The sequence below is a fragment of the Cucumis sativus genome, chromosome 1 (genome assembly GCF_000004075.3).
Source record: "Cucumis sativus cultivar 9930 chromosome 1, Cucumber_9930_V3, whole genome shotgun sequence".
In the NCBI taxonomy this organism is placed as follows: Eukaryota; Viridiplantae; Streptophyta; class Magnoliopsida; order Cucurbitales; family Cucurbitaceae; genus Cucumis; species Cucumis sativus.
The window spans coordinates 2,945,309-2,970,103 of record NC_026655.2 but is presented as its reverse complement, the minus strand read 5'-3'; the positions used below and the strand labels follow the sequence as shown (position 1 = coordinate 2,970,103).

The 24,795-nt window shown below is 33.9% G+C and overlaps 2 protein-coding genes across 7 annotated transcripts; one reads left to right on the top strand and one right to left on the bottom strand.

The window, feature by feature from the left end:
- Positions 1 to 5,431: 5,431 nt before the first annotated feature.
- LOC101206920 (transcription factor TCP2) lies at positions 5,432 to 13,047 on the top strand. Of its 5 annotated transcripts, XR_004218499.1 has the most exons (4): positions 5,432 to 5,869; positions 6,313 to 8,208; positions 12,421 to 12,479; positions 12,691 to 13,047. XR_004218499.1 is itself a non-coding variant. In XM_011651059.2 (3 exons), the coding sequence occupies exon 2, from the start codon at positions 6,753 to 6,755 to the stop codon at positions 8,166 to 8,168; it is 1,416 nt and encodes a 471-aa protein (XP_011649361.1). In that variant the 5' UTR covers positions 5,432 to 5,869; positions 6,313 to 6,752; the 3' UTR covers positions 8,169 to 8,208; positions 12,421 to 12,662. The 5 variants fall into 5 exon arrangements, 4 of the variants coding, with proteins under 4 accessions (XP_011649361.1, XP_011649362.1, XP_011649359.1 ...); XM_011651059.2 differs by lacking the exon at positions 12,691 to 13,047 and having other exon boundaries at positions 12,421 to 12,662; XM_011651060.2 differs by lacking the exons at positions 12,421 to 12,479; positions 12,691 to 13,047 and adding an exon at positions 8,433 to 8,582.
- A 7,425-nt stretch (positions 13,048 to 20,472) lies between these two features.
- LOC101206676 (F-box protein At5g46170) lies at positions 20,473 to 23,372 on the bottom strand. Of its 2 annotated transcripts, none has more exons than XM_011651050.2 (2): positions 21,413 to 23,372; positions 20,473 to 20,918 (listed from the first exon to the last, which is right to left on the bottom strand). In XM_011651050.2, the coding sequence occupies exon 1, from the start codon at positions 22,651 to 22,653 to the stop codon at positions 21,433 to 21,435; it is 1,221 nt and encodes a 406-aa protein (XP_011649352.1). In that variant the 5' UTR covers positions 22,654 to 23,372; the 3' UTR covers positions 20,473 to 20,918; positions 21,413 to 21,432. The 2 variants fall into 2 exon arrangements, with proteins under 2 accessions (XP_011649352.1, XP_004137366.1); XM_004137318.3 differs by having other exon boundaries at positions 20,473 to 20,902; positions 21,413 to 23,329.
- Between the last annotated feature and the right edge of the window lie 1,423 nt (positions 23,373 to 24,795).

Below are 24,795 nucleotides of genomic sequence, written 5' to 3'. Positions count from 1 at the left end.
TTCCTCCTTTAATATCATAACATTGTTGGTTGGGTACCCTCAATTGAGAAAATACCAATGGAAATTGAACAATGATGCGTTTTCGATGCTCAAGCCAAAGTTTTAGTAGTTTTGATTGGATACTTCATGACCATTTGGGACGGTTCGTCTTGATGCTTTCATGGTTCATCAAAAGATGTATTAGAATCCATGATCCTTAAAGCCATACAACTATTTGTGAACGCCTCTCTTACATGCTAACTATTCATCTTCGATTTGTCATGTTAGAATATATATACGTTTGGAGATGGTTAACTTTCATCCTGGCATCTCTTGGATCTTACTTAGGTTTTCTTTTTCATCCATGGAGTAAAGGATCGTGCACAAAATCTGAGTGATGTTTCCTTTTCACCATGTTTGTGTAGATGAAATAATGTTCTAGCTCATTCTTTAGGGTCAAAAGTTATCGGAGGAACAAACATATTCACTTCTTTAATTTCTCCATATCAATAATTTGTGGGTTGGAAAATAATTAATTGATTAAAGTATCATAAATTATTTGAGAAAATAAAAAATATATATATAGAGAGAGAGAAATAATTGAGAAGTTTGAAAATAAATAAATATAGTAATATTAGTAAAGTTAATAGATGTGAGCAACAATAAATTTGTAGGTACTGTTTTGGCAACTACTAAAAATAGATATTTGCTGCAAATAACAAAGAAATAAAAATGTATCTTTCAACTATTACATATTAATTCCATCCCACTTGGTATAAGGTCTGGGTGTGGGTGTGGGTGTGGGTGTGGGTTCCCATATTAAATGCTTCATTAAATTACTATTACTTCTTCCATTTCAAAAACCAACCAAATTTTACCTCTTCTATCCTACATTTCCATCAACTAAAACTTTAGATTACCATTTTTGTTTTTGTACCATTATTCTTATTACTCATCTACTTTATTATTATTATTATTATCATATAAATTTAAATTTAGTGTCGTGATACGATAAACACGTTTGCGTTCTCATTCTACATATACTTTGGTTTCTCGTTGATCTTCATATAACCATTCATTCTCCATATACACATTGTGGGGATTGTACTCCTCTTCATCTTCATATAACTATTTAGTTCTTCATTGGTTCCTTATTATCCAATATTCTTCGTCCGTACCCAACTACCACTACCACTACCATTATCATGTGATCAATTCTATATCCGACGCTAAAGCCACTTCTATCGAGTCGTCGGTGTGCCACTGCTTTCATCAAAGCATTCTCGTTGTTTGTAGGTATGTTCTCGTATACATCAATTCTCACTAATTATATAATAAGTTTAGATAGTTTAATTAGAATTATATTGGTTTAAACTCACTTCTCGTCTACGACAGTATCCATCTCAACTGTGATTCTATCGTTTTCTATTATGAACTCAAATGCAAAGTTAGTTATAGATTCCTCCACGACAACCATCGTCTCCCATCCACATTCTTAGTTAGAAGACATTAGGGCTTTAGAAAGAATTCTAAATTATATTACCACATTCTTTTTTATGGCACTCACATTATCTTATCCACAACTTCTTTTTTTTTTCCTTCGGTCAGTTGAAGATGGAATATCTTCCTACATGAATCCACCATTCTTCTCGTTTAGTAGAGTTTGAAACGTTTGGAATTGTATCCGGCAAAAGTGTTAGAAATGAGATTTGAACTTGAGTCTAGAAGGAACTTACGGACCTATCACACTATTTTTTTTTTACCTATGCACATATTGATAATTTTAAATTTTAACTTAATATTCATTTTTATAAAAAAAAAATATGTTGACAAAATAACATATAAATTTAAAATAATATAATTTATACAAATATTGTTATATAAGTTCAAATTATATCAACTTAATTATAAATTTAAAAGCATTCTCAATTACAAATAATCCTAACAAACAAACACAATGTAATAAAAAAATTCTTTAAATATCTACAAGAATGTTTCTATAAAATAAACATGATCATTTGAAGATGTTAGACATCTATAACTTCATATATATAACTATAATTTTGGATACCTAAGATTTAAATTATGTACGTCTCTAGTAAATTTCTTTAAGTCGTTTGATAAAAAGGAAAAAACACTCGTATTTTTTTTAGATTAATGTGTCCCTAAAACATGTGTATGTGTATCTTTATTTCTTAGGTAAAATTATGTATTTATTTACAAATTTGGTTCACAATATTTATTTTTTTCTTCTTTTAAATAATCTTTTAGGGGCCGTTTGAAGAAGGAAAGGATCATTTTCGATTAAGGGAAGGGCCTTATTCCTTCTCTTTCCTCGTTTATTTATCTACTTTCTCCACTTAATCATTGCATTTTTCAACCTAATTCTTTCATTTTTCAATATAATATTTTTCCTTCTTATTATTTATTTTCTCTCCAAATTAATTTACTTATTTATTCTGTTTCCCAAATAAATTAATCCTTTTTCTTTTCTTTTCCATTCTCTTTAGACGAATTAGTCATCTTCTTTAGTATGTTGCTTATCGTTTTCATGAAGAAAATAATAATAATAAATAAAATAAAAAATAAAAACAACATAATACAATTTTTTATTGTATAGGATTAATGATACAAAACTTAAAATACAAATTTCTTTTTATATTCTATTTACCTTACAATTTGAAGAAACCTATTTTACATAATACAATTTGTTTGTATTGTGTGTTGTGTCTACCGTCCAAATTTTTTTATACAAAATTAATACATATTTGTTGTGTGTTGGAGTTATAGTAGAAATGAAGTATAAACATTATTTTAATACAATTTTTCGTTGTTTTGGAAAACAGTATGAACAAAAATAATTAAGTTTAGATAAATGCAAAAAAAAAAAAAAAATACAATTTTTGTTTGTATTTGGTTTACGGAAAACATTTCATAAGCATTTATTACACATTGAAAACAAATGTAATTCAATTTCTTTCTCATATGGAGTTGCGGTAGAAAAAAATATTTGCCATAAATTACATTAAACAAAAACATACTTTTTTAATGTATTGGATTTACGGATCAAATCGAATTACAAATTGAAGAAAAATGAAAAATTAAATACTACAATTTTTGTGTGAATTGAATTTACGGTATGAATTTCATAAACATATTTTGCACAACCAAAAAATAAAAGAAAGTAATACACTTTATTTTGTGTACTTGATTTAATGTTAAAAAAGAAAGAAAAAACTACTGTAAAAATGAAAAAAAAAAAAACTTTACTTTTAAAAGTATATTAGGTGTACGTTACAAGTAAAAAAAATATTTATACAAAATTAACGAAAAAATCAATACAATCTTTTTTTTGTGAACATTTAGATTACGGTACAACCTAACTAAAAAATAAATTTGAATACAATTTTTGGTCGTAGAGGTTTTAAACAATTTACTACAAATACAATAAATATTAACACATTTTTCATTTTGTACTAGTTCACGAAAAAAAAAAAAAAAAAAATAATTATGTTTTTTTTCTCATATTAGGGTTAATGTACAAATACAATTTTTTTAGTTATAATCCTTCCACGAAACAAGTATTATAAATAATTTCTCATATTTCTTTCACTTCATCCTTCCCCAAACAAATATTATAATAATCATTTCTTCCATTTGATCCTCATTTTTCTAATTCCTTTCTTTTCCAAATAGCCCTTTAGATTTAGTTTGTGAGTTCATTTAATTTTATATCAATCCAATTATTAATTCTAACCTATTAATTAGGTGTCAGGCTTTTTTGGCATATAACTAAAGTAATTGGTAGCATAATCATGCTTATGAGTATACCATTTATAAAAGGTTTGAATTAATCCTCCACCTTTTAATCAATAAATAAAGTTTAACCGTTTTATTATATATATTGCAAATTAATTTGGTTAAACTACCAATTGAGTCTCTAACTTTTTAAAAAAAATGTATCTACTCTTTATTTCTCATAAAATTTAAAACACTTCTATTAATTTATTTTCAAAATTAAACCCTAAAAGATACCATCCTAAATAGAAAATTATAAGTAATCAATTTGGCTGTGTCTTCTAGATTCATGCATATGTTAACAAATTTAAAAGATTAGGAACTAAGTTCATAAAATTTTGCAAGTAATTCAATGGCCAAAAGTAAAGGGTAGGAAGTAAGAACTTGCAATTATGGTATTCCTCTTCCTCTCTATTACTATTACTTAAGTACGTTATCGATCCATTCATGTTTTGAATATTTTCTAAAGTTTAACTCAATTTGCATTCTATTACTTCAACTTCAAGTAGATGCTCAATTCACTCTCATTTAGTATCAAAAATAAAATAAATAAACATGTGAGGTTCGTATGTTTGGAAATAAATTCATAATGATCCATCAAATCAATTAATCAAAATGAGAGTTAGAACCTTAGGATAATCTAATGGAAATGGAACATCAAACATATTTGATAACGTACATTGTATACTTAATTCCTAGCAATTACTTCGAGGATCGTCTCTTCATTGTCACCATCATTATCATCCTCAGTTAAATGTCAAATTATTCTCTAAATAATATATTTCTACATGTCTTTTTAGTATGACGATAAGTAGGCCGAGAATTTAAACACACATTTTAACTCATATTTATGTTTAATTTGTTGAACCGATTAATTCAGAAATCATATATTTCACATTAGAAACACCCCCTCGTCACCCCTATTTCATTAAGAATATGAGAAGTAAGAGACGCTAAATATATGTTTTAATTCTTAATAAATTGTTTCCTTTTTTTTTTTTGTTGCAATTTAGTGTCATTTATGTTTCTAAAACTATGGAATTATGTAAAGTTATAAACTCAATTCATTTAAAAAGTGCGCATTATGCGATATGATAATTTAGATAAAATTAGTATTATAGTTTAACTAATATCTCTATGTTTTGATATAAACTTTTATAGTAAGTATGATTTGTTAAAATTCTCTTAAAAAACATTACAATAAGGACTATTTTATGAAACTTCTATCAAACTAAACTTTACCTATAAATCATAATCTACCTTTCTTCAAACTACAGTAACTAAAATTTCAATTAATCTTATAGATCATAATATTACAAAACAATATTTATACAAAAATTTTAAGGGTCATTTCAAATATTATTAATAAAATCTAAATTTTCTCAATTTGCAAGGATAAAACATATCAATAAATAAATCAATAATATTTTTTTGTCAGCTAATATTTTAGTTTTGCTACCAAATATATTTATGAAAGCAAGAAATTATAAACTCTGTTTTGGCTAAATCTTATGTAGTTTTCGAATTCTCTACCAAATGGGATCTCATGAACCCATTATAGTAAAGTACGTTGAAAAAAGTTTTAAGTGTATATATATATATTTGAAATGAAAATTGAAAGTGTCTACAAAATCAGATACGTAGACACTATCGCCATCCCAATTCGACTCCGTAGGAAGTGGTTTGTGTTTTATTCTACAATCTCTGTGATTTTGTAAAATTAAAGGAAAAAGAAGAAGAAGGTGAAGAAGAAACTAATTTAAAGCAAATTCTCTATTTAACTAGCTACCCTGGCTTTTCATTCAAGGGTCACTTTGAACTTCGAGCTACTTTATCCTCCTCATTCTTCTTCTTCTTCTTCTTCTTCTTCTTCCTCTTCTTCTTCCTCTTCTTCTTCTTCTTCTTCTTCTTCTTCTTCTTCTTCTTCTTCTTCTTCTTCTTCTTCTTCTTCTTCTTCAAATCCGACTAAATTATAAAACAAGCTTTTGTCTCCATCCACTTTCAAACTGATTTTCTCACAACCCCTTTTCATCTCTCCCCTTAAATTCATACTCAGAAACAAAGATGATTCAGAAAAGCTCAGAACGATCAGGTATTCCATACATAGTATATACATATACCATTGATTATTGTACTCACTGTTCATTTCAATTCTAGTATTCCAACCCAGAAGAGAAAAAATAAAACCACCATCAGGTAAAATTGAAATTACTTTTGAGATGTGGGTAATATATCTTATAATGAATAAACAATGTTCATGAGCAGAGAGAGAGGGTCTTAAATGCTAATGTCAGTCTGAGTATTAGAGCTTAAAAAGAGAGAGAGAGAGAGAGAGAGAGGCCAGATGGAAGGCATATTATTTTCAGAGATTTTGGTTTTGCTTTAAAAAGTAGTTTCAATTTATGAAGATAAAGGAAACTATTTAAAGGGTTAATCAAAATTCAAGGTATTTGGGGTTGTTTAAATGAGATTATTCAGTGTTTTTGAAATCTGGGTGTTTGATTTTTGAAGAAATAATTTATGGGTTTTTTGCAGAGAGGAGAAATGATTGAAGGGTAAGAGATAGAGAAGAAAAAAAAAAAAATTAAGAAAGGAGTACAGAAAAATTTAAGGTGGACTTTGCTTTTGGAAGAAAGGGGAAGAAGAAAAAGGGTTAAAGGATAGCTCTCTCTCTTTCCTGACTTGGAATGTGATATATCAATGGAGAGAAAAAGGGCTTTTTATCACTACACAGCCAAAGTACTCTGTGAGTTATCATCATCAATATGTATAGGACAGTAACCCCACCTGCACTCCATTCAACCTCCTCCTTCTTTTAAAGTTTAACTCAGAAGCCCCATTTTTTTTTTTTCTTTTTCTCTCTCTCTTAAGAGTAAAAAAAAGTATAATGGAATCCACTGTGTTGTAACCATAGGTCAAAAGAGGATGTTGTTTTTGTATAATTAGTCTTTGTTTCAGAAAGGAATGAAAGTGGTATGGAGGTGCTGGATATTCAAGAACAAGCCTGTAGGTTTCCACGAATTGGTAATGGTAGAAATGATTCCAACAAGTTAGGGCAAAAGGGTATTGTTCAATACACCCCAGATGATGAAGAAGACAAGGAATTTTCGAAAAGGGTCGCTGTTGTTACTTCTGCTACTGTTAATCCCACCGGACGATGTGAACCAGGTGGCATCGGTGGAGTTGGTGCTAATCGTCTTCATGGATGGCATCACTCGTCTCGTATTATTAGGGTTGCTCGAGCTTCTGGTGGTAAAGATCGGCACAGTAAAGTTTGGACATCGAAAGGGCTCAGAGATCGACGAGTTCGGCTTTCTGTCGCTACTGCGATTCAGTTCTACGATCTTCAAGATCGGCTTGGTTTCGAACAACCCAGCAAAGCTGTTGAGTGGCTGATCGAAGCAGCTTCCGACGCCATCGCTGAACTTCCGTCTCTGAGTGGCTCTTTCCCTGAAACTCCCAGGCAACTCAGTGACGAGAAAATGGGTAGCGATGGGGCCGACCAAGGGTTTGATTCCCCGGAAATGGAGCTCGACGGTGACCCAAAAAAACACCAACAGAATCCGAGACAGCAGCTTTCATTGGCGAGGTCTGCTTGTAGTAGTAACTCAGAGACGAGCAAGGGCTCGGGATTGTCTCTCTCCCGCTCTGAAATCCTAGTGAATCGAGCGAAGGCACGTGACAGAGCAAGAGAGAGAACTGCGAAAGAGAAGGAAAGAGAGCAAGAATCTCGCGATGCTCATTGCATTCCCAACAACCCATCTTTCACTGAGCTTCTCACCGGCGGTATCAACAATAACGGCGCCAATAACACCACCAATCGGACGAATTCAGCCTCGCAAAACAATGTAGTGGAGCCGAATTTGTTCGACAAGGCAACGGCCATGGATTACTTAGCCTCTTCTGGGATTATAGCCCAACAACCGTCGTCGTCTTCATCTTCACGGCCTGGCCATAATCAATCTGCGGGATTTTCAGGGCAAATCTTTTTGGGGAATCCACACCAATTGCCAGTGTCGATTCCACAATTTAACATCTCAGCCGCTGAAAATACTCAACAAGATCGGCTTCAACATTTCTCGTTCGTCCCAGATAATTTGAACGACTATAATCTTAACTTCACCATCTCTGCCGGCCTTGCTGGTTGCAATAGGGGGACCCTTCAGTCCAATATTTCACCGTCTTTTTTGCCTTACCTCCAGAGGTTTCCTCACTTAGAGGGATCAAACGTACCCTTTTTCATCGGAGCTGCATCGCCAACGACGGCGACGACTCCCGTACAGTTGGAAAATCACCATCAGTTGACACCAGCATTGTTTGATGGTAGCTGGCAACTCTGTTATGCTGATGGAAGCCATCACTCAGATCAAAAGGGTAAAGGAAAGAACTGATGAGTTCTCAGAAAGCACATTTCTTCCACCCCATTTCCAGGTATTTCAAATACCCTTCACCCATTGTTCATCTTTAATAAAAAAAAATTATTTCCATCCCATTTTAATTAAACTTCATCATCTATGATCCTGTTCCTGTTCCTGACTTCCTGTCTGTTTCTTTTCTTCATTCATCGACATGGTTTCCTTATTGCTGGAATTCTTGACATTTTGGATTCATGTGCTGCTGCTGTGTTGTGTATATCTGATTTGTTTTCTTGATAGTCACAAGAACAAGAATTATTGGGCATATACTTTTGTGGGTTTCATATATTTTAATTTTTATTGGTCAATTTATTGTTTATTTATTATTAATGAATATAATGATTCCTGCATGGATTTGTGTGAGGGTTGTTGTCCCCCACTGGCCACTCCCCCATTGTGTTGTTTTGTTGGTTTCCCTTCATTCTAGCATCGTATGCTCATGTTTATGTTTATATGTCCATGACAGGTGTTAGAAGCTAGCTCCTTCTAACTATGTTCATGCCATGTGTTTGTCACTGAGTGAAAAAAGCGCACTTTCACAAAACAGGATAACTTTTTACTATTTTCCTCTTCTTTAAATGGTTGTTTCAATGTTTAGCCAACTAGGGTTTCATGGGGTTTGGTGAAATGCCCTAGGCCTAATTAGATTCCTGCTAATTAGTGTTCAACCAACTAAAACGAGAGTAACTATTCCTTTCCTTTGCCCTAAGGGCTATAAATATAATATTTACCTGTTCAAGACAAGATTTTTAAAATTTGTAGGTCACCTATTTTGAAAACCTAATAGGTGAGCTATAAATTTTACCGTTGTGGTTGATGAAATACATAAATCATATCTTTATATCTTATATTATCTTTGAAATAACATTAGTTTATTTTAAATCCCATTTTAGCGAACTACTAGGCGGAGTTTTTTTTTTCATGCAATTGCATAGGGTGCTTAAAATTATATTTAAACATAGGGATACAATTTGCAGATCTCATAGATCAGAGTGTCACTTGCATGTGCCTGACAAGTCAAACAGTCAACGTTAAATCTCTTCTATGCCATTAGATTCGTACAAGACCATAGTCTCAGAAATATTATGCACGCTAAATTTAGGTGAAGAAGCCTTGGTGTCCAAACTAATGTATCTATTAAAAGATAACTGGTAAAATCGAAAGAAGTTAGATATATAAAGTAGAATGGTTGGCAGGGAGAGTAAAAATAGAGCGTTTCAAGTTGTGGATAGGAATTGTAGGTAAGGTTTTTTTGTTCTTTTTGCTTATTATTATTATTACTTTTTTGTTCTATATATTGTAGGAAACCCTTTTTCTAAGGAATTTTTATGTAGATTTGATCTTTTGTATGCCCTCCTGCTCTTTCCCTTACTTGGAAGGAGTTATTTCTATAAAATAAAATAAATAAGTGGGATATTAATAGTGAGTTTAAGACCATTTTTGAAATAGAGTTCTCAAGATGTTCAAGTACTTCACTGAGCTCGGTAGTGTGAGCTTGTAACCGAAGACATAAGTATTATTGAAGTGGTTGGATGTTGGTTCGGTCCACAAAGTAGGGTCTTACTAGGATAATCTCTAGCCTGCCTGTTCCAAGTAGGGAGTTAGGCCTTGGATTTTGGCAAAAGTCCAGGGTTCGCTGCCACTAAAGACCGAGGGAACCACGTGAGACTGGTTTCACAGAGGAGTGTACTCTCATCTTTACAAAAAAAAAAGTGTTTTACTTTTTTGAACAATTTAGGCGTCAGCATATAGTACACTTTGACCCTTTGAAATTTTTTAGAAATACTTTACTGTCGTGTATTTCATGATAAATTTGAACGACCTATTTAAAAAATAGAGGATAGTAAAAACAAACGGTCTTCAAAAATCATCTTTGCCACTGTCATGCATTTGAACTCACCTAGAAATGAAAACCTAATTTTGTAAATAAGTAGGATACATATTATGGAGTTGATTGCAACGTTGGCCACGATCAATTCATTCTTAGATGAGTGCAATGCTTGTAAGAAATTGTGCTATGCATGTGCATGATTCTTCTAAACACCCATTTTTAGACTCACCATATGTAGGCAAAAACTACTCGTGCGTTTGTATTTCACCATCACTGAGCCAGAGCTGAACTTAGTCTAAAGAAGTAGGCCAACGAAAAAAGATTTTTCTACAAAGACATCTTTCATTTCTTAATTATGAAGAATTTGTTTTTACTTTTAACATTCTTCAAACTTCTGCATATCTCAATCTCACATGATAACCTATCATACTCTAAAATTTTAAAAGTCAAAGAAACTTATAGTATATTGAATCTTAGATAGGTGGCTATTGTTGGATTGAAATCATTCCCTTTATGTTCTCTATTATACTCATAGGTCTTTGACCACTAGACCGATTGATTGATAATATTTAAAAGACATCCCAAATCTTACAACATTATATAAATTGCTATCCTATGATCATCACATTAGATCTAGATGTTAGATATCTTTAAGTTTTAAGTTTTTTGAATGTTTGTTTTCCAGAGCTTTAGATGGTAATTTTCTTTCTGTTGAAATATCTTCTTGAAAGAAATAGAAATATGGAGTACATCTTTAGTTCTAGACAACTTGTAGTGAGCACATAACACAAGTTTGAGCATGCTAGTTTCTCTCACATCAACAACTTGCTAAGAATAGAAGAACATGCTTTTGAGCCACTCTGCTTTTTCCACTTTTCGTCTCACATTTTATTCTGATTTTTGTAGTTTGACATTCAAATTTGATTATTTATACCTCTTTTGTGGTCAATATGGAATAAATTACATGCAAATCAGAATTTAGCTTAGAAAAGTAGAGGAACAGCTTTTTAGGGGGAGAAGAATCGAAGTTATTTTAACTTTAAGAAGGAACTCATTTTAGGAAAAATCAAATATAGATTCTTCTCTACGTAACTTTAGGGTTTTTAATAAAAGAAACTATAAGAAGATGGTTGAGGAAACTATTCTCTACAGTGGAGATTGTTCTATTGATACCCCAGTTTAATCATGATCTTTTCGGTCTTATGCAGTTGCTGGTTCTAACTTTGTTCTGTTACTTAAGAGAACATTGATGGATATCTTCGAGAAAAAAACAACCTAAAAAATCAAATATATTTGTCTAGTGTCATTTACTACTAATAGACATTGAAAACACCCTACACATAGACGTTAACATTGTGATATATTTAAAAATATTTTCACTATTTAAAATAATTTCCTTGTTTTTTAGTAATATTATTATACGTTTAATAAAGAAAATTCAATCAAACAAGATTCTAGAATCAAGGTCCCTTGTGGGCGCCTGACTTTGGGTAAATCAACAAATCATTAACATGAACTGAAGTTTACAACATTTGAAATCAAGGTCCCTAGTTGGGTTTAAGTTGTAGGTATTATTTTAAAACACTGATTAGCTGTTCAGTTAAAGAGAACAGTCAGTTGATCGATGATGGAAAAGTGTTTAATTATGAACCAACAGTAAAAAGAAAAGAAATCTTTAGGATTTTAAAAAACTTTGTAGGATTGAAGTTCCCTTTTTCTTTTTCGTGGTGAAGGTGTTGTCAAAATTTAACACTGCATGTGTAGTTGAATGCCCAATGGGCTATTGGGCTTAACAAAATAAAAATGCTATTGGGTCATATGAGGGGGATCAAACAGATCTAATAAAAAACAAACAAATAACCATTTAATCTAATTAGCATTGCTATCTACTTTCATTTTATTTTATTTTCCCTCTAGTTGGCACTCTCCTAAGTTCTAACTAGACATATTCAGCTGGCTGTTCATTTAACATACCCCATATTTATTTTCTTGCTTTAACTGAAAAACAATCAAACAGCCCTTTCACTGTCATGTGTGATTAGAGGTTGAAAACAACGAGTCCCTTTTTTCATCTGAAATTTTGATTAAGATCAAGAGAATCATTTTTTTATATTTCTTTAATTGCTGATATGATAGAAAGTTGAATGTATAATGGAGATATTATTCATGAACTTTTTGGCTTTCTTTCTTTTTTATTCAAAAGGAAAGCTAAAAGTAAAATGTTTGACTTTGTGCTGGTTAGAGGGCCCATTCAAACGGCTGAACTTGTTAATAGGAGCTACTATTTTTTTAAAAGTAAAAATTGAACTAGTCAATTGGAGCTATTGATTTTTAAAAGTAAAAAATGCTATTCTTTGATTCTTAGTTATTGGGTACTACCTTTCTTTCTTTTAACAGATTCAAAGCCTTCCGTGAGATGCAATTAACAACTCGTCAAATCTGGTGATGATTTGCATGTTAGAGAACAATATCTTTTGAAATATTTTGTGCATTCTGGGAATATCAGCATCTTAACAGAAAATATCTTTAATGACACAGCCTGTGATCTACATTTGGCCTTCTGTTCCCAATGCTTTCAAGTCCAATTTAGGCTGAAAATTTTCACACCCAGAAACCAGTTTGTAGTATTATTTTCATAATTTCAGTGGATGTCATTTTCTCTGGCAGGTTGAATGGTGGAAAAATGAAGATGGAGCACCAGAGAGTGGCCTGCCCATCGTGAGTCCTCCATGTTCAGATCTTCACATTTTTATGCTTCTGAAACACTTGATTTTTCTTTGCTTTATCCCGTTCTGAGTTTCTAAATTCCTTCTTTATCTCACATTGATTCTTATTATGTTTTCAAGGGTTTATGTGTAATCTTCCACAACCAAATGCATGTTTTGTTGGTATTGAAAGTAGAGATGTAGAACAAACACAAATTTACGTGAAAACCCTAGTACAGGAAAGAAAACCATGCTGCTGATATTTCTTATTATTTTCTTATGACAATAAAGGTACAATGGGCAAAATATTTATAGGCAACGTGAATCTAATTAAAAAAATTAAGGCAAATTAATCTTAACTACCTTTCGGCTTCCAACATGGCCCAAGCCCACAATTACTAACACTTCCCCTCAAGTTGGGAGACGTAAATGTTAGAAATACCCAACTTGCAAACACAGGAATCAAAGTTTTGTCTGAGAAGACCCATTGTGAGTATATCAACAATGTATTGGTTCGAGGATTTGTAAGAAATGCATATGCTACCATTGTCTTGACTCTCTTTGATAAAGTGTTTGTTAATCTCCACATGTTTGTTTCTATCATGTTGGACCAGGTTATTGCCAATGTCAATAGTTGCCTTGTTATCGCATAATAGTTTCATAGGCACCTTAGAGTCTTGATGAAGATCAGACAACACCTTCTGTTAGATTTTCATAGATTCCCAAACTCACGGTCCTGTATTCGACTTCAGCGTTACTTCGAGCCATAACGCCTTGCTTCTTACTTCTTACTTCTCCAAGTTACAAAATTGCCCCACACAAAGGAATTGTATAGTATCCGAAGGTGGATTTTCTATCAACAATAGACCATGCCCAATTAGAGTCAGTATAGGCTTTAATACACTTTCTGTTAATTTTTCTCGAACCTCAACCCTTTACTAGGAGTTGCTTTTAAATTCTTTAGAGTTCTATTAACTGCCTCCATGTGCTCTTCATAAGGAGCCTGCATGAATTGACTGACAATACTCATAGCATACGAGATGTCAGGCCTAGTGTGAGATAAGTAAATTAGCTTTCCCACAAGGTGTTGATATCTCTCTTTATCAACGGGAGTTCTTTCACCTGAATTTTCGAGTTTGACGTTGAGCTCAATGGATGTATCAACAAAACGATATTCCATCATACATGTTTCACCTAATAAATCAAGGATGTACTCTCTTTAGTACATGGAGATTCCCTCTCTGGACCTAGCAACCTTCATCCCAACGAAGTACTTCAAATTCCCCAAGTTAGCTTTAATTTCAAATTGATTCCCCATCTTCTTTTTTAATTGGATGACCTTAACAGTGTCATCCCTAGATAGCACAATGTCATTAGCATAGACAATCAACACTGCAATTTTTCAATCTTAGAGATTTTTGTGAATAAAGTGTCGTTGATTGTATCCTAGAGATTTGATGAAAGTGGTAAACCTATCAAATCGAGCTCTTTGTGACTGTTTTCAACCCATACAAAAACTTCTGAAGCTTGCAAACTTGATTATCAAACTAAGCTTTAAATCCTAGAGGATGACTCACATACACTTTCTCTTCTTAATCTCCATTCAATAACGCGTTTTTAACTTCAAGTTGATATAGGGTCGTCTTTCTTTACATCAATTAACAACAAGACTCTAACATTATTTAACTTTGCAAAGGGGAAAATATCTCAGAATCTCAACCCCATAAGTCTGAGTGAACCCCTTTGCAACTAACTTGGCCTTACGTCTATCAAGGGTACCATTTGTTTTGTACTTGAGTGCAAACACCCATTTGCATCCTACAGTCTTGTATCCTAGGGGAGCATGCAAAGATCCTAGGTCTTGTTCTTTTTCGAGGCTCTCATTTTTTCCATGACAACAGTCTTCCACCCAAGGCACTCTCAGGCAAGATGAGATATTCTTGGGTATTGTAGTAGCGTAAAGGCTGGCAGTGAAGACTTTGAACTGGGGTGAGAGGTTCTCGTACAAAACATAGTTAGAAATAAAGTGCTTTGTATAGGACCTGGTACCTTTCCTCAACGCAATAGAAAGATCTAGAGAAGGATCATACTTACTGATATTTCCTTAATGGTCCTGCTTGGTTTTGTTTTCAGTAGACTCTACGACGACCTTATTCTTATCAACCCTAACCTTTCTACCTGTAATACCTCATCAACACTACACTTCTCAACTATATCTTTAGGGACCGTTATTTCAGACCCATTATTTGCAGACCCGTCATTCTCACCCACGTTACTATTGGTATACGCGTTAGTAGAATTTGTTCTAAACCTATCATTCTCATTCATTTTGTTATTGATATGCGAGCCAATGGAATCAGTCATACCTTGATCTTGTAAAGGTTCAAAATTCTGAACTAGAGTCGGTTGCAGTAGGAGACTCGATTTTCTTTATGAGATTCCTCTTAAACTAGGTTTTCTAGGGAACTTGGTCTGTACGTAGGACTGTTGTGTGAGAATTTGGGTCAGGTAAGGTAATCAGAGTAAGATTGATATACTTTAAGAGAACAACATAGTTAGACTCTTCACTCACACTTCCCATAAAGTAGGTGTGAAAAGAAGAGATAATCCTCAAGAAAGGTGACATCCTAGAGACAGTATTTACGTGTGGATGAGTGAAAACATTTATAGTGTTGTTGGTGCAGTGAGTATCCAATAAACAGGCAAGCCTGAACCCGATGGTGAATTTAGTTTGGTTAGGACCGTGGCTATGAACATAGTTTATATACCTGAACACTTAAAAGGAAACATTGGAAATGAGACAGGTGGAGGGATAGAAAATTTAAGACATTCTAGGAGAGTTTGGAGGTGAAGAATATGGAAACACATTCGGTTGATGAGATGAGTTATAGTGAGAAGGGAAGTACACAACTTAAGTGAATTAGCAACTTCCAAAAGGTGACGGTTCTATCTCTCAACAACCCCATTTTGTTGAGGGGTGTAAGCACAAGAACTTTGGTGGACAATTCCCTTGGAAGACAAAAACTCCTTAAGGGTATGGTTTTGAAACTCGGGGTCATTATATGTTGCTACATAGGATTGTAATCTTTGCATTGAATTGTGTTTCTACGATGTGATAGAAATTTCAGAATGTGGACATGACTTTGAATTTTTCGGAGATGAGGAAAATCCAAGTAATGTGAATGTAGTCGTCAATGAAGGTAACAAACCATCGGTTGCCAGATGAGGTAATGATCTTGAACGGTCCCCAAACATCACTATAGACAAGAATGAAAAGTTTGGTTGACTTATATGGTTGTGAGAGAAAGGAGACTCGATGTTGTTTAGCTCAAATACACACATCACAAGACATGGTAGAAATATCAACTTTAGAAAAAGATCAGGAAATAAATATTTCACATATTGAAAGTTGGGGTGGCATAAACAGAGATGCCACAACATACTGTTTTTTTTTTATTTATTATTTTTTATGTATTAAAATATGAAGATAAAAGACTAGTCCTAGAAATGTTGCTAGAGGGGGTGTCATCATCAATCAGGTAGAGTCTCCTATTGTGTTGGGGAATGGCAATCATCTTCCCCAAGCTCAAGTCCTGAAACGAAATAGAATCAATAAGAACATCACTTTGGAGTTTAATTCATGAGTAAGCTTGCTTATAGACATTAGATTATAGAAAATTTGAGGCACATGCAACACATTATATACCGTCAATCCTTCAAAAGGAAAAATCAGCCTCTTCCCAACAATGCAAGTCCCATTTGCTATTCGTATCTTCTCATTACCAACACATGAAATATAGGACACAAAATATTATGAGGATCTTGTCAAATGATTAGTGGTGCCAGAGTCCAGTATCCAAGGATTCTTCCCATCAACACTAATAAGACTGAAGGACTAAAATATACCTAACTGGGTAATAGCTCCTATTGTAACTGGACTGGGATCTCTAAGCAGCTGAGAAGGGTTAGTAGATTCACCCACATTAAGCTTGCCCCATGTTTTGCTTGTCGTTGGAAGGGAGTTTCTTACCTTTTTGGGGGATGACCAAGTAGTTTCCAACACTGCTCCTTGGTATGTCATTATTTCTTGCAATGTTCACAAATAGAGATTGGTTTTCCACTATACTTCTCACTGTCGTGACTAGGGGACCTCGCATTTAAGGCAGTAGAATCAATAGCAGGGTTTGTCAAACTACTCATAGCATTGGTACGATATTCCTCGTGCGAACTTTAGACCAAACCTCCATCAGGGAGCGGGTATAGGTCTCTAACTCAGTATATGTCTACAAACAATATCGAACTTAGGGTTAGGAACTGTAAGAAGAACATATATCATGTCAACCTCCTTGATTCTAGAGTACTATATGCCATTTCTGGGACAATTTTAGACAATTTCTCTACATAGTTCTATTTCCTGCCAGATAATGGAAAGTTTGTTAAAGAACGATGTCACATCCATTGTTCCCTGTTTTTGCAAAGTATTTAAACGAGAGGCATTTTGACGCTTGAAATACAATTGCAGAGTCATATCCCAAATGTCCTTAGCGGTTATATCATAGTAAAGGCTTGTCAATCCGTGGTTCCATCATGTTGATCAATGTGAACCAAATAAGAAAGTTCTCCCCTGTCATGAAACCAAATTTGTGGCACCCTTCAAGGATCATTTTAATAGACTATGACAACGAACAATAGTTTTGACAATTCAATTTATCCTCTGGAAAATATCCTATAGATTGTGCCACTGGATTAGACACAAAGAAGAGGACAATGTAGGGAGCAAGGTTATTGGATTTTCAGGATACACTGGTGAGGTCAAATGGTTGTTGGTCAGAGCCCTTAGTGTTGCTTCAATTGCTGCAATTTGTTGTCGTAGCCTGTCTAACTGATGTTGAGCTATACTAGGAGACACACCTTGCTCATAGGCGGGACTGTGCTGAGGACTCACCTACCTCATAGGTCAACTGGACTAGATTTCCAACCTCGGCGCAGTCACTAGGGTTTGCAACTAATCTGGTAGGAGACTATGCAATCACATCAGCAGCAAAAAACTAAACCAAGGTCGACATATGGACAAGTTCAAACGACAGTGCGTGCAACGGTGCATAAAGTGAAGATGTATATGTGGGCGACAATGCGCGAAGACCAGGAGGCGCTTATGAGGGAATCCAGACGAGTGACGAGTGAGGGACCCATGCGGTTAAAGGCTATCGATTGTCAGATGGTTGCAACTAGATAGTAAGGCTGGTCGATGGGTTCTAAAGACTCTGAAAGTACTCATTCATAGTGGTGCTGATTCAAGCATCAACTAGGGTGGATGATGGTTGTCCCTTCTGCTAGGGTTCCATCAAGTGTTTGATGGTGTCTGGATTCTTCGATATTCCACTCTGATACCATATTGAAAGTAGAGATGTAGAACAAACAAAAAAATTACATGGAAACCCTAGTACAAGGAGAAACACCATATTTCTTATGATAACAAAGCTACAAAGGGAAAAATATTTCTAGGCAACGATAACTTAATTTAAATAATAAAAAATTAGGACAAAGTAAATCTCACCTACTTTGGATTTTCAACATGACCCAAGCCCACTAACTAACCGTTGGTAATAGAAAAACAATTGCCAAATAGCTTGCTTTAAGAGTGATTCTTTTGAGTTCCGTACCAACTAATCCTATATTCTTTTATCACACCCCTTCAGTATTTCCCATCTAAAGAAAACAGCTTAGCTATATATCTCTAGTCCAATCATCTCTAACATTCTTCCATTTCCTTTCAAACATTTCATTTAAATCTCCATATTCTCTGTTCTTATCAGGTATTTGACATTCTAGTCCTTTTTTTCTGGTTAAAAGTAGAACATAAATCAATCCTAAAACTGACATGGATCAACAATCTGATCCATGGAAGACTAAAAAAACCATTTTAATTGCACCAGAAAGAAAGTGCATGTCACCACTTCAATTTGTGATAAGAAATGAAACAAAAACAAGAGCACATGAGTAGCAAATATCAATTTGTAGGCTAATATACGACCCTTTATTTTCATTTGGTCTTCGTACTCTAAACAAAAATGACCATTTCATCTGAACCAAAACAAACATATAAAAAATGCAGGGACCAGGGAATTTGAGTTAAAATTAAACTTAAGCTGTAAGATAATGAAAGATAGTGATGTATAGGGAAGAAATAATGGCTGGAAAAAGTCAAGGGGTGGAGAGAGGAGAGGGGGAGGGCGTGTGTTTGAGTTCAACAAAGACTTTATTTCACGTGCATTCTCAACTCTACAAAGCTAAGAAAAAGAAGATGTTTCATGTGACAAACAGCTGCATATAACAGCTAATTCACTCATTGTTATTATTATTATTATTATTCAGTTTTTTTTTATTAATTATTTGCATTATTATTTCAATCTATTGGCCAAAGGAGACAGTCTTGAGTTAAGAAAAATTTGTAGATTTAAGCAGCTAAGCTTCCATTATTTAGACAGTAATTACATAGATAATCTCCAACTATGACAGGGAAGCAAAAATATCCATAAACATGGGACACATGTGCTTATTATATTATTTCACATTTTTATTTATATTCTCACAGAAAACAACCATGTTTTAATATTTAAATCTATATCATTCATTCATTCAATAAATAAATAATCCACATATAATGTAATGATCATCTAATAACAAATATATAAGAGAAACAAGAAATGATTGGTTAATCCATTTGGTTTTTTTCTCAAGGGTATTGCAAAGATATCCAATTGGTTCACGAAGGGTTAGATTCTTCTGCCAAAAGGAAAACATAATCGAAGTAAGTGTAGATTTGGACATTCTCAAATTGGTCAACCTTTCAACTTGAACTAGAACACAGAAAGAAAGATGAGTGATTCTCATAATTTGCAACGAGTGGAAATGGGAGCACTACAGAATGTGAAAATAGGACTAGGCAAAGTTAGGGAGTGCTGCACTAGTTCAATAGTTGAAAAAAATATCACTAGCTCACGTTCTAAGCCGAGTTGCACGGGAGACGTGGATACTGTGTGAATCAATCCATCTCGCATTATACGGTACGTGCAAAAGCCTAAGAGCCTCCCTGCAATGCACCTACTAACCGTCGCCTTACAAGCTTGATGGAATTTTCTCCAATCATTTGAGTATTAGTCAAAACATTCCAACTCATTTTCTACACTATCATGATTCATGAACAAGGAAAATGAAACTACTTTTCTCAAGTGGAAAGCAGTGGATAAGCCATGGACACACCTGACCTACCAAACAAAAAACCACAAAAAAGTTGTTTCCTCTTCCTTCACACTCAATAGTGAAAATGGAGCATAGGACAGGTTACATATTAGGAACAAGATAAGGTCCATTACAGCAGACACACACAAGGCCAGTTTTTGAGTGTCACTTCTAAACCTGGGCAATGAAAAGGCTTTAGCTTCAATCCAAGAATTTGGCACTTACAACTCAGCTTCTCACATTATGCCAATATTCTCTGTCCCACTCACATTCTACATCTAGCGATACGCTCAGTTGCATCATTGCACAATAATGAGAAATAACAGTGTACAACTAGCCAAAACTCACCAATCTTTGTATCCCTCTTGTTAAATCTGTTCAAACACTGTTGCTTAATAATAGACCCTTTTCCCAATTCCATTTGTTTTTCCTCCCTAGCCCTTCCCCACATTATGTTTCATACAAGAAAAAGAATTATCGACATAAGTGTAAACAGCTTTCAGGCCACAAAATGAAAATGATTGAACTAAATTTAACAAAGGGCTTACATTTATAAACTTCAAACTATATCACATGAGATCATAATGAAGTCTTCTTACCTACAGTATTCACATATACAGGATGGACAGAAGTTAAAGGGACTACAAACTCAAAGCTTTTACAACATCATTCTCTAGCTGTTTGTCTGCACTCCAAATAGCAAATGCCTGTAACAAAAACAACCAGCAGATGCATTTTTTCCACTATCTTTACCAAAAACGGTCAACCATTGTGTATTATAATATTGCCAACAACGAATGAGCTTTCTTTCTTTTTCCCCCTCCAGTCAAAAGTTGGTTTCATTGTTCTTCCAATAAGAATTTCTTCCTTATTCTCATTTTCTGAAGGTAAGCAATCTCCTTCCTCCCCTTTTGCACCGTTCTTCTCTATACCTGAAAACCCAAAACTCTAATAGTTACAAAATAAGAACAGTTAAAGACTAAGTTGAGAACTAAGACTTTGCAAAAGGCACTATTACATCAGATAACTAAGATTATTATACACTCATATGATGTACGTGAAAAACATATACATTGACCTTTTCAAAAGTAGTATGAACTATGAAGTGAAGCTAGTTATGAATTATGATCATGTTCAGTTGAAAAAGGCCCAATAATTCATAATAATTGACCAATGTATTGTTGTAGGCTTGTAGCATTACAAACGGAAAGAAAATATGCAATAATAATTATAACTTCCATATTCTTAAGGTTCATTTAACCCAAAAAAGAATCCAAATGAGCATTCTAGAGACGATGGGGTAGAAGCCATGGACCACAAGCAAATTTGAGTGCTCATATTCATAGACATACTATAACAATTATCTAAATCAATTAATCTAGTCAACTTGCAAGAATCAAAGGCTAGGAAATGCTTGTAATTTGAATGCATTGAGAGGTTACCTCGAATTACTAATGTGGTTTTAGAAAGAGTTCATCTCAAGGCAGTATGTTCTCCTCTTCACTAACATCTTTGCAGCAGTCCTATATGGTTCTTCAAAAGCAGTTGAAGCCCAAAAGCAATCAGAAACATCCTTCTTCGCCGCAGACTGTTCACTGGGGCGGATAGCGACCAGTGTAGCGCCCTTCAGTATCAACCCATTAGGCAATTCTAAGTGTGTGGCATACCAAAGCCTCATATTCAAAGCTGGTACGAGAGTTCTCTTTGAAGCCGAAGAAGCAGACAATGGCTTCACCCTCAACTCCTCAAGTTGATCTTTGTTCATACAAAGCACCCCTTGTCCATCCGCATCAGTAAGAACCAAACTATCCAAAGTCTTGTGATCTGCTATTATTGGTTGCAGCAAATAGTGCCTCGCTGAAGCTGCAATAAGCGAACTAATCGTCCACACTACTCTCAATTTCAGACCACCATTTGTGTAAAAGGATTCGGGTATACTTCCATTATCATCGCTAGCACCGCCATTGCCCATACAGAATCCCCCATCAGTCCCATTATCTTGAGCAATTGAAGGTTTGATGGAGCCCGGTTGAATCACCGAAGAAGCACCCAAAATTACACAATTATCCAAAGTGGATCCGAAATCAGCTCGCCATTTCAACAATACCCCATCATCAATACCCAACTCCCCACTCGGAAGCTCGATCCGAAGGAATCGAATCTCATTGAAATTCTTAAGAACTTGAGTTGGGGAATGATGGGTGACGCCACCTTGATCAATTTCACCATCCTCATCGGTACCAACCGCAAGAGATGAGGTAGAGGAAGAGGAAGCCAAAGTAGAGGATGCTCGTGTCTGACCCAAAAACTGGCCCAACGCTTGAAGGGGCTTAACAATGCCACCAAATACAAAGCGAAAAATATTAAAAAAAGGGCCACGAGATTTACCAGACGAAGAAGAAGAAGAAGAGGATTCATCATCAGAAATAACACAATCCACGCGAACAACAACGTTTTCCACTTGAGGCACAAGGCAGTGAAACCTTCGAGAAACAACACAGCATCGGCCAAGAGCCTTGACGTCACCAATCTTGTTGAAAATAAGAAGAAGAAGGGAATCAGGAAGACGATCAAAGTGGTCAATACAACAAGAGGTGGAGGAAATGGAAGAAGAATTAAAAGAAAACAGAGAATCAGGTTCCGGGTAGATCTTAGAGGTCAGATCTAGACGCAGAGACGACATTATTATTATTGAAAGGGAAAAACAGAGAGAAAGATGAAAAAATGGAGGAAATTGAGGAAAAAAGAAGATGGGTAAGGCTGAAATGAAAAGGGTAAGAAGAAAAGGGAGATGGGAATATAAAAAAAGAGGGGAAACAGATCTGAGGGGGAATTAAAACCCTAAACTTAGAGGAAGAAGAAGGGAATTGGGAGATGGGGAAGGAGGGGGGAGGTGAGAGAGAAGAAGAGAGAGATTCATAGATCCATGGATTTGTCTTTTCAGAGAAGAGAACGACAGATGAAAATGAGAGAGAGAGAGAGGAAAGAGAGTTGAAGAATGAATGAAATGAATATCGATGATGAGAGAGCGTAAACAGAGGAAAAGCTGTGTTTTTTGAGAGACAAAGTATTAGGCTTCCTCTCCTTCTTCTCGCCTTTTTCTTTTCCTAAAGTTTGTTCCTTTTTCTCTTTATTTTGCGGAAGAAAAGGAAAAACATCTTTCCCATACTTTAAACCTTAGATTTAGGTTACGTTTTTCTTTCCTCTCTTTTATTATTTCTTTCTTTCTTTTTTTACCCTCTCCGAGACTCACAGACTCACAGACTCATACTCTCAATCTCTCCTCTTTTCTTTTCTTTTCTTTTCTTTTCTTTTCTTTTCTTTCCTTTTCCTTAAACCCATAAATTATCCTAATTAAATCCTCCAACTTCTTCCATATAACCTTGATCATCCAACTAGATTTTCCCATTCGTCCCCAAACATTTCAACTTTTTTAAATAATTGTCTTTACTACCACAAGTTAGATCCAGAGAGTTAAAACGTTGTAGTACATCTCAATAATTGTTATCTTATTCTCACTTTAATAAATTTCAAATCTCATTACCTTTTTCCTTCAACAATATTTTCTTAAAAAAATTATGGTATGCTCATTTGATTTTGGCTACTTCACATTTAATTTTTTAGTCTGATTGATTCCATTATTATTATTAATTTCTATATGAAGCTATCAATCTTTGACGTGCATTTCTCAAATTGATTATATTAGTAAGTTTTTTCCTTTTTTTTTCTTTTAGTTTCAATTTCCACATTTATTGTATCTACATATTTTTCAAAAATGTTATATCTTTCTCTCACCAAATTATGTTAACTTTCTTTTTTTGGAAAAATAAAATAGATGCAAGCAACCAATCATTTATACATTATACCTTATCAATTTACATTTTTAATTAATATCATCAACAACTTTTATCACACTTCTTCTTCCTAATCACTCTCAATTTTCTACCGATAACTATAATCATAGGTGAGAACTTTTTCCTCGAATATAAAAGTACAATGCTACGTAAAAGAACGAAACGTCCTTTTAGAAAGAGGGATAAAAGTAAAGATTTTATATAAGAGCTAACAAGAACTACCTCGTAAACAACCAACTTACTACATTTTTCAAGCTTGAAGAAGAGGAGGGAATTTAATTAAAAGAAATTAAAAGGAGGGAGAGAAGCCATAAAAGCAATTATAAGTGAGGTTGAGGTATGAGCTTTTGAATTCAATGGCACTTTTTCTGACTTCAGGATTTGAAATATATGATAGCATGTTCATGAGTGTTTCTATCATTCTAGATGAGCAGTACACATGTAGATGTAGTATACCATACCATGTTATAAATTCAATAATATAAACTATATCATATATTACAAAATTCTTAACATAACACACCTTCCTAACTTAAGTAATAATGGTTTATATTTAACGTAATATTTAGTAACTACGAGTACTTTTATAGTTTTCTTAGATCAATCGAAGGTTGAGAATTTAAACCACACCAATTCATGTTAAGTTAAGCTCTTGTTGGTCATAAATATTTTATAGTTCATAGTACAATATAAAATTCATTTTTCAACGACTAAAATCAAAATTTAATTTAAAATTTTGCTACCAAACAAATGTGGTCGTAAATCTTTATTTTAATCAAATTTATATTAGCAAACCTACAAAATTGTTTCTATACTAATTCTAAAACATAAACAAATACTCTGTTTAATGAAAATGATAAATAAAAATAAAAATTGAAAATCTCCCCTCCACATATATTTTTTCTAATAATAATATTATTGAAAATAAGGCAATAAAAAACAAAACCATCAAATAATACAAACCCTTAATT

What these genes read in the sequence shown, in the direction of transcription:
- LOC101206676 (XM_011651050.2), bottom strand. Translation starts at nt 22,653, where the DNA reads ATGTCGTCTCTGCGTCTAGATCTGACCTCTAAGATCTACCCGGAACCT.
- LOC101206920 (XM_011651057.2), top strand. Translation starts at nt 6,753, where the DNA reads ATGGAGGTGCTGGATATTCAAGAACAAGCCTGTAGGTTTCCACGAATT.